The sequence below is a fragment of the Chiloscyllium plagiosum genome, unplaced genomic scaffold (genome assembly GCF_037043375.1).
Source record: "Chiloscyllium plagiosum isolate Xiang-an unplaced genomic scaffold, Cpla_swu_hap1 HiC_scaffold_2, whole genome shotgun sequence".
NCBI classification, from domain to species: Eukaryota; Metazoa; Chordata; class Chondrichthyes; order Orectolobiformes; family Hemiscylliidae; genus Chiloscyllium; species Chiloscyllium plagiosum.
In genome coordinates, this window is record NW_028270140.1 from 148,830,828 (window position 1) to 148,843,759 (window position 12,932).

The window sequence follows — 12,932 nt, forward strand, 5'->3', positions numbered from 1 at the left end:
GTACAGCCACACCATGACCTCCCAACTTCTATATTCAATGTACGGACCAACAAAGGCAAGCATACCAAATGCCTTCTTCACTTTCAAGGAAGTATGAACCTGCACTCCAAAGTCTCTTTGTTCAGAAACACTCCCCAGGACCTTACCACTAAGCATATAAATCCTACCCTGATTTGTCTTTCCATTAGCCCATCTGATCAAGATCCCACTGTACTCGAGGTAACCTTCTTCGCTCTCCACTACACCTCCAATTTTGGTGTCTTCAGGACAACCGTACTAACCATACCTCCTATCTTGGCGAATTGTGAGGCTGAAGATGATTACAGAAATGGGAACAGTTAAAGTCATAAGGAACTTGAGCTGTTTTTGTCCAATGGTGTAGGTAGACCCACAGCACAATTTGCGAGGGAGTTTTAAGATTTTGATTCATCAACACTAAAGGAAAAGTAATCTATTTCAAAGTCAGGATAGTGACTAGCTTAGAAATCTTCAGCACAGCAAAAGGCTTTTTGGTTTGAAGGAGATCTGTAGGTGGTACGAATCTCATGCCCTTGTCCTTCTAAATGGTAGTGGTCATGGGGTTGGAAGTATCATCTCAAGTGCCTTGGTGACTATTTCTTATAGCTAGTACACACTGCTGACACTGACCGTTAGTATTGGGGGAGTGAATGCTTGTGGATGAGGTACCCATCAAAAACTGGTGGCAAGCTTCTCGGGTATTGTGGGAGTGACACTAATGCAGGCAAATGAGGATACCTTATGCTGTTTGGCATGCGTGCTTCTTAGCTTCATCAGACTGGCATCTCATTTTTTGGGTATGCCTGCTGATATAACCTCCTGCACTCTTCACAGAACTAGGGTTAATCACCTGGCTCAATTGTTACAGTAGAATAGAGATTATGCCAGGCCATGAGGTTGTAGATTGCAGTTGAACATAATTCTGTTGATGGCCCACAGCGCCTCATGAATGCCCACTCAAGTTGCTAGATCTGTTAGAAGACAATCCTATTTAGCACAGTGATAATGCTACACAACTCAATGGAGAGTATTCTCAATGTGAAGATGGGATTTGGACTCCACAAGGACTGTGTGGTGGTCACTCAGTGATAATGCCATGGAGAGATGAACCTGAGACAGGCAGATTGGTGAGGGCGAGGTAATGTATGTTTTTCCGTCTTGTTGGTTCTCTCTCAACACCTGTCGTAGACCCAGTCATACAGTTATTTCCACTAATATTCAACCAGCAGAACCAGTTGTCATACTGCTAACCACTGTGGATGACAGACATTCAAATTCCCTATGCACAGAACTTGTACTTGCCGCACTCAGTGCTTCCTCAAAGTAGTGTTCAACATGGAGAAGCACTAATTTATCCACAAAAGGTTTCCTTGTCCAGGGTGACCTGATGCTAAGACATGTCATGGATTTCAGAATAAATCAACTCCCTCCTGTCTGTATACACTCTGCTGGGTCTGCCAGCTTGGAGGAAAGCAAATACCCGGTGAAGGTGATGGTGATGGTGATGGTGATGGTACTGTCTGGGGCAGTGTTTAAGGTAAAAAGAGTATAAACGTCAAGACTATTGATTCGACTGTGAGACAGCTGTCTCAATTTTATCAGTAGAAAAGTGGACTTTGTAGAGTTGACAGGGCTGAATTTGCCACTGTATCCTCAGTCAATTCCTTTCTTTTGAGATTTTTTTAGTAGTTGATGTATTGATACAACACTGCTGGTCCATTTCCAAGGGAATTAAGAATTAACCATCTCCCTGCGAGTCAGATGTCTGCAGATTTCCTTGGGCTCTGGGCTAGTGCTTTTATGATAATCAACAATGGCTTCATGATCATCATTCGAGTTTTAAGAAAATCAAATTCCAAATGCCATGCAAGGATTTGAATCTGGGTCCCTGGAACATTACCCAGGTCTCTGGATTACTAATCCAGCAACAGCACTATTACACCATTGCTTTCTCATTCAAAACCAAAGTACTTCTGAAATGTAGTCATTACAACAACGTAGTTAATATATTCCCATCTCAGCGATGGATGAGCCCAGCACATCACTGCAAAAGACAAAGTATTTGCATTTATCACAATAAGGACGTCCCAAGCAGATGATCCAGTTCTGCCTCCTCCTGAGGTTGCCAGATCACAGGTACCAGCTTGTGACTTATTTGATTAAATGCATATGGCATCAAGAAATGGCTGAAGGATATTGGGTGTTGCAAAGGCAATAAGTCCTGACTATATTTGGTACTAATTCTTTAGACTTCTGCTCCAAAATTAGCCAAGTCCCTGGCTAAGCTGCACTGGTATGGGTACAACACTGACAGGCAATGTAGAGTATTACCAGGTATGCTTTGTTCATGCAAAAGACAAATCCAATTATCACCATATCATTTCACATCATGATATCTTCCAGAGTGGCAAAGTAGGATGAAGGCATCACATGCAATTTGTGGATGTTCGTTATTAGTCTAAATGCAGGTTTAGGTGTGCATCTTAAATTTGATAACTTCAGCATCTTATTTTCTTCTCTTGCAAAGTTTGACATTTATGATTCTGAAGGTAGCATTTAGCACACTTGCCTTCGTTGGTCAGAGCACTAAGTATCAGAGTTGGGACATCATATTGTGCTGTGTAAAAGGTTGAGGGGTGATCTTATAGAGGTTTATAAAACCATGAGCGACAAAGAAAAGCTGTAGATCTTTTCCTTCTGGTCGGGGAAATTCAAAACTAGAGGACATAATCTTAAGGTGAGAGGGGAAAGATTTAAAAGGGACCTGAGAGGCAACCTTTTCACACAAAGGGTGGTGCATATATGCAATGAATTGCCAAAGGAAATGATAGATGCAGGTACAGTTACAACATTTAAGATCCCTTTGGAAAAGTACATGGAGAGGAATGGATTTGGGGGGAATACAAACCAACGCAGGCAAATGGGAATGGTTTAGTTTAGGAAACCTGGTTGGTATGGATGAGTTGGATTGGAGAGTCTGTTTCGGTGCTGTATGATTTTAACTATTATTATAACAATATCCTTGGACTTGTTTAAAATTATTGTGGGGATAGCTGGATTTTTGTTGGAAGAGATCAATGAAAAGATTCGTTGACTTTTTTTTGTTAAAAACAAGGCACTTTTCTGCAAACATTATGGCTCCAAATTACTGTTAATTTCTGTTGCCTGAACTAACTTCAAAAAAAAAACGCTGGATTTTAATGCTTTATGGTTGTTTTGCAGATTTGATTTTGATAGATGGACTGGGATTGTCCAGGGAAGCCCGCTGCAGAGCACTCTTCATCTCATGTCTCCGGTTTCTGAAACACCTTTGGGCAAATTCATTGTTGCAGCTGATTGCCCATTAAGAGCAACCGGAAAACCTCTTGATATTGCACCGCCTGACAAGTTGCACAAGCCAGGATACCAGAGAGATAACTGCCCATATTTGGTTATGTGTTTACTCATGCGAGAGAATGACAGACTGACTGCCATCAGAATACCTCAAAATAGTTTTTAAAATTCATTCATGGGACGTGGGTGTTGCTGGCTGGCCAACATTTATTGCCCATCTCTAGTCGCCCTTTACAAGGTGGTGAGTTACTTTCCTGAACAATGCAGTTAACATGTTGTGGGTTGGCCCACAATGCCCTTAGGGAGAGAATTCCAGGATTTTGACCCAGCAAAGGAATGGTGATATATTTCCAAGTCAGGATGGTGAGTAGCTTGGAGGGGAGCTTGAAGGAGGGAGGTATCCCCGTGTATGGAAAAGTGAGGACAGCTGATTAGAGTCGGAAGTCTGGTGCATTCGACATTTCGGGCAAAAGCCCTTCATCAGATACTCCCATGTACTTGCTGCCGTTGGCCTTCTAGGTGGAAATGGTTATGGGTTTGGAAGGCGTTGTCTAAGGATCTTTGGTGAATTTCTGCAGTCTATTTTGTAAACAGTAGCACACAGCACTGCTATGGAGCATCAGTGGCAGTGTGAGTGGATGCTGTGCCATCCTTTGTCCTGGATGGTGTTCAGCTCGAGTGTTGTGGAGATGCACCCATCATGAAAGTGGTGAATATTCCAACACACTTTTGACTCGAGTCTTGTAGATGATGGACAGGCTTTGGGGAGTCAGGAAATGGGTTACTAACCACAGTATTCCTAGCGGCTAACCTGCTCTTGCAGCTGTGTTTATCTGGCTGGTCCATTTGAGTTTCTGGTCAATGCTAACCCCAAATATGCTGATAGTGAGGGATTCAGTGAAGGCAACACAATCAGAACGTGAAGGAGTGTTAGTCTCTTATTTGAGATTGTAATTGCTTGACATTTGTGTGGTGCAAATTTCACTTGCCATTTGTCAGCCGAAACGTGGATATCATCTCATTACATTTGAACAGGGAGTGCATGTTGTCTGAATGCAAGTCACTCCCATATCTCTGCAGCTGGCTGGGAAAGAAATGACCAGGTCATGGCACTGAGGGGGCTGACAGGAACCAGGCATCTGATCATCCCCAGACATGAGAGGGCATCACTGTGTCTTCCATTAATAACTTGACAAAATCTGCATACTTTATAATGCACAGCAACAAGCAGGTTTGTCAGAGGCACTGAGGAACATGATTTGAAGATCGGAAGACAATATCTGATCATCATCCAGGCCAAAGCAGCTCAGCTGACTGATACTCCATCCACCACCTTCATCATTCATCTCATTTGCCATGGATGCACAATAGTAGCAGCGAGTAACATCTTCAAAATGCACAAGCACCTACCAAGCCTCCTCTGACAGCACCTTCTGAACCCATTACCTCTATTACCTAGAAAAGCAAAGACAGTAGCAACATCACCAAACACAAATACTACTCCAAGACACACACCACTCTGGCTTGAAAATATATCATTGTTCCTTCACTGTTTCTGGTACAGCATCTTGAACTTACAGAAATTCCTAACAGTACTGTTAGATGCATTAGTCATAGGGTAGGGGAATGGATCTGGATGGGTTGCTCTTCGGAGTTTGGTGTGGACTTGTTGGGCTGAAAGGGCTGTTTTCAAACTGTAGGGAACCTAACCTTATCTTTTGAGAGTGTGTCCCAACTTCCCAAAGACTGCAATAGCTCAAGGTGACAATTCACCACCAGCTTTTCCAGGGCAATTAGTGACGGGCAATAAATACTGACAGAACCAATGACATCCACATCCTACTCATGAATTATTAAAAAGATCTTGGTCCGATTTTGCATGCTGGGAAGTTGATGGCTTTTCCTTAGAGAATTTATTTTTAAATTAAGTCTATTCTGTAGTAAGTCTATCATAAAGACTGTGTAAAGGTCAACACACAGTAAATAAGATTCACAATTAGATACCTTCATTCAAATTGTTCAAAAAATCCAGAAATAGCAAAGGAGATCTTCAGATGAATGGTTCTCAGTCCCAGCACTGCTGGTAACATGGCAACTCCATTCATTTCTTGGGAATAATCTTCTTGGAGAGTTAGTGGATTTTTGTCACAACGTAGAGTCAGTCATGCATGATACTGGCCTGGCAATTCAAAATTCACCCCTTCATGTCCCCTAGCTATATATTCTGTGGATGACCTAGCACATACTGCTCAGTTAATAACAAAAAAACCTGATTTTTTTTATATAAAAATGCCAGAGCCACAAAAGGCGAACAATAAAATGATGCCCTGCTCCTCTGAATCTTAGAATTTGAAAAGAACTGGGATTTTCAAAATCCCATTGTATCCATAAACAGTTTTTGTGGAAACAGGCCCTTCGGCCCAACCAGTCCACACCGACCCTCCGAAGAGTAACCCACCCAGACCCATTTCCCTCTGACTGATGCACCTAGCACTATGGGTAATTTAGCATGGCCAGTTCACCTGACCTGCACATCTTAGACTGTGGGAGGAAACCACAGGACCTGGAGGAAACCCAAGCAGACACAGGGAGAATGCGCAAACTCCACGCAGACAGTTGCCCAAGGCTGAAATCGAACCTGAGAGAATTTAAATAGGCAAAAGATGAAATATACAACTAATCCTACCTGAGGGACCTCTGTAAATTCTGATCCCACAGTCCCATCTGACAGCTGTGTGCCATTTATAGAAACCTGCAAAACAAAATATTGATACACATAAATATAATTAAACATGATAAAGCCAACCAAAAATAAGTACTTTGCATGCTGGAAACCAGAAAATAAAAAACAGAAAATGCTGGATGCACTCAGCAGATTAACAGAGTCAATGACTTTTCATCAGGTGTTTCATCAGTTGACCATTTTTCTTTCTTGGATGATACCATTACTTGTTATATTGGCAGCATCAAGTATTTTTTGTTATTGCCGAAAGCTAATCAGGTTACGTCAATACATAGAACAGTACAGCATAATACAGGCCCTTCGGCTCACAACGTTGTGCGAGCATTTATCTTAATCTAAGATCAACCTAACTTACACACCCCTCATCTTGGGGTCCACATACATAGATCCCTTCAAGTTGCCACCCAATGTGATAGGGTTGTTAAGGAGGCATATGGTGTTTTGGCTTTCATTAACAAGGGTATTGAGTTTAAGAGCTGCAAGGTTTTGCTGCAGCTCTATAAAACACTAGTTAGACCACACATGGAAAGCTGTGTCCAGTTCTGGTCACCTCAAGGTAGGAAGAATGCAGATGCTTTAGAGAGGGTGCAGAGGAGATTTACTAGGATGCTGTCTAGATTGGAGGACATGCTAGTGTGTAATGTTGATTTAGTGATTTTCTGTACGAACCTGAGCATTCCAAAATTCATGCCATTGCTCCACCCTTCTCCCCTCAGCCCTGCATGCTCCTATGTTATAATTATTGATCCATATTTACCAGCGTCTACCTTAACACCCTACAGTAATAAAGTTCTCACAAACTCTGACTATTATAATAATTTTAAATCAAGGACACCTTGGTACCAAATCCAGACTTCCCGATTCACATCCAAATTCTTTCAAAAAAAATTTTTAAAACAGCATTAGATTGTTCTCTCAGTCTCTTCGCTGAATAGAAATTACCTTCTAAAAGGGAAAAAAAAACTCTCCTCTCTGCTCTAGTTTGTTCCTAGCACTGACCGGACTAATTAGCAATACTCCAACACAACTCCACCATCCGTAGCTCAGACTTTAGGCAATACTACTAATCCTCTGACTCCACCACTCCAACAGAGCTGCATTAGAAACAGCATAACCTCAGGATCTACCTGATATAAAAATACATCAGCACACTTTTCAACAAGACACCAGGACATTCATACAGATATTCCTATCAACAGACCATTCAGCCTTAATTTTCTGCAAGCTGTTGTTGTTCAAAAATACGTAAAGGATTTTACTCATTTCTTTATACCAATCTATAGCTTCTTTCAAAAAAAAAGAAAAAAAAATGTACCTTCACCCCCGAGACAATGGACTATATTGAGGCCTCAATGCTGAGTTGAACTCTCTTGTTCATGCCCATTGTAGCTTCTAACAGCTTCACAACAATGTTACTTTCAGTCTCTCGTTTCAAGGATTGGAAAATTGACAATGCACCAGTAAATCAGATTCACAGTAAGGAATAACTGTAAGGCCTCTATTTCACCTGACATCAATAGGCACCTGACTGACCTGCTTGGCAAAGCACACCCAGTGGGCCAAATGGTCTACTTCTGTTCCTATGCCTTAAAGAATTTAACTACCATGTTATGGTTATAATGGAGATGTCACTTATAAAAAGACAGGAATGTTATAATCAGGAAGAGAAAGTAATGCAGTGCTACTCAAATGGATAAATGACTGCAGAATTTCAAAGTATAGAGGGATTTAGGTATTCTAGTGCACGAGTCACAAAAAGTGAGTACGCAGATCAGTACGTACTTAATGGGATGTTATAAGGATGTGATATGACATATAAGGAAGGATATTATGCTTCAGTTGTACAGGGCATGCCTGAGAACACATCTCCAACACTGTTCAGTTTTGGTCTCCTGATTTAAGAATGCATGCAAAGATATTGGAAACAGTTAATTAGATTGATTCTTAGAATGAATGGGTAGTCTTACGATGATATGCTGGACAAACTGGAGTTTAGAAGAGGGTGACATAGTTGAAGTGTATAAAATTCTGAATCATCTTGACAAAGTGGATGAGTCCAGAACTAGGGCACATTATTTTAAAGTAAGGGCGAACCGCTTCAAGGCAGAGGAGAATTTTTTTCGAGGATTGAGACACCTCGAAGCAATGGAGAAAGGGTCTATGATATTTTTTTAATGAAGAGGTGAAGGGATTCTTGCTAGGCAGGGGAAATCAAGGGTTATTGAGGGCAAATGGAAATGTCAAATTCAAAACACAACAGATTAGTCATGGATATAAGCAAATGGCAGAGCAAAATCAAGGGCCAGATAGTCTTATTCTGCTCCTAATTTTGTATATTTGTATGTTCTGAATGCTTTATCTCAGGAAGAGAGAGGAAGGGGTGGTAACACTGACCTAGGATGACATTTGATGCTGTCAGCCAAAAACCAATTGGAAAGGTGCACAGTAATGGATTTCAAACGAAGTTAAGAAAGGTGCAAAAATTGTACAGTAGTTATAATGGAGGACTTTAATTTCCCAAAAATAATTTGGAGGTAGTGGTGGTGTATTAAATATCACAGGATTATTTATCCAGAAACCGAAGCTAATATTCTGGAGTCATGGGTTCCAAGACTACAATTGCAGATAGTGAAATTTGATTTCAGTAAAAATCTCAACAAGCTAGCTAGCTCAATGGTGATCATGTAATCACTGTCAATTACTGTAAAAACTCACCCGGTCACGACTGTCCTTTAACAAAGGACATCTGCCACCTTTACATGGTCTGGCTTGCATGCGACTCCAGATCCATAGCAATGTCATTTCTTCACCACTACCCTTCAGGGCAATTACTCATGGGCAATAAATGATGGCTAGTGATGCCCGTATCTCAAGAATGAAATTTTAGAAAAGACTGCAACAGCGGTAGTATAAAGGGCAGAAGAAACAAGACTGCCTACTGCATTTACATTTCCTATAGTATTCAAACTAGTATGAAGATAGGAGACAGTGGTGATGATAGAGGGTTGCTTTTCAGACCAGAGACCTGTGACCAACAATGTGCAAACCACATGGATTGGTTCTGGTCCCACTACTTTTCTTCATTTTTATAAGTGATTTGGATGTGAATGTAGGAGACATTATTAGTAAGTTTGCAGATGACACCAAAATAGGTGGTGTAGTGAACAGTGTAGATGATCTCAGATTACAACATTTATTCATTCAAATGGCCAATGGGATGGCATTTCATTTAGATACATCTCAGATGTTGGATTTTGGGAAGGCAAACCAGTGCAGTAGTTGTACAGTTAATTGCAAGGTCCTGGGGGCACTGCTGAAAGAAGAGACCTTGGGTACATAGCTTCTTTAAAGTGGAGTCACAGGTAGTTAGGATAGTGAAGGTGACATTTGACACACTTGCCCTCATTGGTCAGAACAATGAGCAGAGCAGCTGGGATGTCTAGTTGCAGCTGTATAGGACATTGGTGAGGCCACTTTCAGAATACTGCATATAACTCTGTCACTCTTCTACAGGAAGGATGATGTTAAATTTGAGAGGGTGCAGAAAACATTTACAAGGATGTTGCCAGAATCGGAGGGTTTGGGCTAGAGGGAGAGGCTGAAAAACCTGAGACTTTTATTCCCTGGAGCGCCGAAGGCTGAGGACTGACCTTATAGAGGTTAGTAAAATCACTGCCTTTATTGGTCAGTACATTGAGTATAGGAGTTGGGAGGTCATGTTGCAACTGTACTGGACATTCATTAGACCACTATTGGAATTGGCTACGTGCAATTCTGGTCTCCCTGCTATAGGGAGGATGCTGAGAAACATGAAAGGGTTCAGAAAAGATTTACAAGGATATTGCCAGGGTTGGAGGATTTGAGCTATAGGGAGAGGCTGAATAGGCTGGGGTTGTTTTCCCTGGAGCATCAGAGGCCGAGGGGTGGCCTTATAGAGGGTTTATAAAATCATGAGGGGCAAGGATAGCATAAACAGACAATGTCTTTTCCCTGGGGTAAAGGAGTCCAGAACTAGAGGGCATAGGTTTGAGGTGAGAGGAGAAAGATTTAAGGGAACTAAGGGGCAACCTTTTCACAGAGGGTGTTACGTGTAAGGAACGAGCTGCCAGAGGAAGTGGTGGAGGCTGGTACAATTTAAAAGGCATCCGGATGGGTATGTAAATAGGAAGGATTTAGAGGAATTATGGGTAAAATGGGACTAGGTCAGATTAGGATGTCAGGCCACCATAGACATGCTTCTGTGCTGTATGACTCCATAACTCTGTGCATGTTCAGAAAAATATTCTATACTTGTAAATGCCCAGTCCAGCAAAGAGAGGGATTTGTGGACTTGACTCTTGTGAATGAGGTGGATCAAGTCAGTGATCATTGTACCATAGGGTTTGGCAATAGAAAGGACAAGTAACAATTCAGAATAATAATAATTAACAAGTGAATATCCAACCTATGAGGAAAGCAAATGGATCTAACATTAATTGGAATCTAATATTGTTCAGTCATCACTTTGCCTGTCAATGTGCTGTTGCCGGGTGCAGTCAAGGAATAACACATTTCCACAAAGGTGAATGATAGCTCAAGTCAATCCAGAGCTCCCTGGATGATTAAAAAATAGGGATTAAAAATAAGCATACTAATAAAACTAAAGACCAGTTGGACCTAGTCAGTTCAAAGGCAACTGTAAAGAGTAACAGAATGTAAAGGAACTAAAAGCTAACAACAAGTACCCAAAGTCTTCTGCATGCATATAAATAGTGAAAAGATAGAAGGTGGTGGTTTGGGTGAGGTAAGGGATCAAATTGGGGATATATACAAGGCATTTCTGGAGCACTGTGTAGAGTTTTGTATCTAAATTACAGTATATAGTTTTGGTCCCCTTACTTGAAAGGATAGTAATTGCATTGGAGGTAGTTCAGAGAACGTACACTAGATTAATTCCAGAGATGAAAGGTTTGGTTTTGAGAAAAGATTGAACAGTTTAAGCCTAAACTCTCTGAAGTTTGGAGAACGATAGATCTAACCGATGTATATAAGATGCTCAAGAGAACTAACAAATGTAGATATAGTGCAGATGTTGCCCCTTGTAGGGCAATGTATAATAGGGCAATTTTTTAGGAAAAAGGTGACAGATTTAAAACAGAGATGAGGAGGAATTACTTCTCAAAGGGTCATAAAATCTGTAGAATTTACCATTCCACAGGACACTGAATAAATCTGAGATGGACTGGGGGATTTTCATTTGTAATGGGTTAAAGGGTTATGGACATTAGGTAGGAAAGTGAAGTTGAAGCCTAAATGAGATGACAATGGCCATATTAAATGGCGCAGCAAGCTCAAAGGCTGAAATGCCTAGTCCTTTTCCTAGTTGGGCAGCATAGTGGCTGTGGTTAGTACTGTTGCCTCACAGCTCCAAGCACCCAGGCTCAAATCCACCCTTATGTGACGCTTTGCGTGGGTTTGCGCATTCTCCCCATGGTGGGCGGCACGGTGGCACAGTGGTTAGCACTGCTGCCTCACAGCGCCAGAGACCCGGGTTCAATTCCCGCCTCAGGCGACTGTGTGGAGTTTGCACGTTCTCCCCGTGTCTGCGTGGGTTTCCTCCGGGTGCTCCGGTTTCCTCCCACAGTCCAAAGATGTGCAGGGTCAGGTGAATTGGCCAAACTAAAAATTGCCCGTAGTGTTAGGTAAGGGGTAAATGTAGGGGTATGGGTGGGTTTCGCTTCGGCGGGGCGGTGTGGACTTGTTGGGCCGAAGGGCCTGTTTCCACACTGTAAATAATCTAATCCTGTCTGCGCAAGTTTTTTCCGGATGTTCCGGTTTCCTCCCACAATCTAAAGATGTGCAGATTTAGTGGATTGGCTATACTACAGTGTGCAGCAACGTGCAGGTGAGGTGGATTAGCCAGGGGAAATCCAAGGTAAAAAGGGAGAGAGTAGGAGGGTTGATCGAGGTAGGCTGCTCTTGGAGGGTCAGTGTGGACGCGATGGGCTGAATAGTCTGCTTCCACACTGCAGGGTTTCTATCATCTACAATCTAGTTCTTATGTTCATATGCAAGATGGCAGCAATGGCTGAAACACCTGCATTTTATAAAGATCCTGCTGCACAGGTGATGGAAGAGGAAGAGACAATTCAGACACTCGATGCATTTAAAATTGATATAAATGGCTGCCTACACAATGTCAATAAGGTATCCAGATCAGATGACATGTATATAGGCATACTAACAGAAGTGAGTGAGGAAATTATGGAGGCACTGGTCATAAAGTTTTCCAGTCTTCCTCGAACTCAGAAACCCTGATCAAAAAACAAAAGAGGGCAAAGATTGGCTTGTCAGTGTTACTTTGGTGGTGGAATGCTTCTTGAAATGACGACTCGGGAAAATATTAACAGTCGTTTGGAAAGTATTAAATAAAGAAAGCTTTTAACTAACTTGTAGGAGGTAACAGAAGGTTGATGAGGCGAAAGCTGTTGACTTGGTGTATGTGGACTTGCAAAGGCATTTGGTAGAGTGTCACAAAACAGACTTGTTAGCAAAGTTAAGCTTATGAAGTAGAAAAGGGCAATAGAAAATTGGCTGAAGAAAGGGAACCAGTAATAGTTAACGTCTTCCTGCTATATATATTAATAACATGGGCTTTGGTCTATGGGGTGGAAGAGCACTAAAAAACAGTTCACTCTGTGAAGTCAGCAAAGACAACAGGCAAAATGGCTGTTTCCTGTTCTGAAATCAGTTTGAGTATCTAACTGTACATTGTGGTGCGAAGGAAAAGAAAATGAATGTAGACCTGATGGGAGCTCTCCAGCAATATTAAAATCAATTAACTATGTTGAAAGAAATG

The 12,932-nt window shown here is 41.6% G+C and overlaps 1 protein-coding gene across 3 annotated transcripts in view; it reads right to left on the minus strand.

Annotated features, from left to right (window-relative positions):
• fam193a (family with sequence similarity 193 member A) overlaps window positions 1-12,932 on the minus strand; it is a 233,831-nt gene that overhangs the window by 124,448 nt on the left and 96,451 nt on the right. For all 3 annotated transcript variants that reach the window (XR_015751345.1, XM_043704026.2, XM_043704036.2), the window contains exon 2: window positions 6,038-6,103. Coding sequence is in view for 2 of the 3 variants with exons in the window: in XM_043704026.2 (XP_043559961.2) it covers window positions 6,038-6,103 (66 nt within the window). In the remaining variant the exon portion in view is untranslated. The remainder of the gene's footprint in view (window positions 1-6,037; window positions 6,104-12,932) is intronic.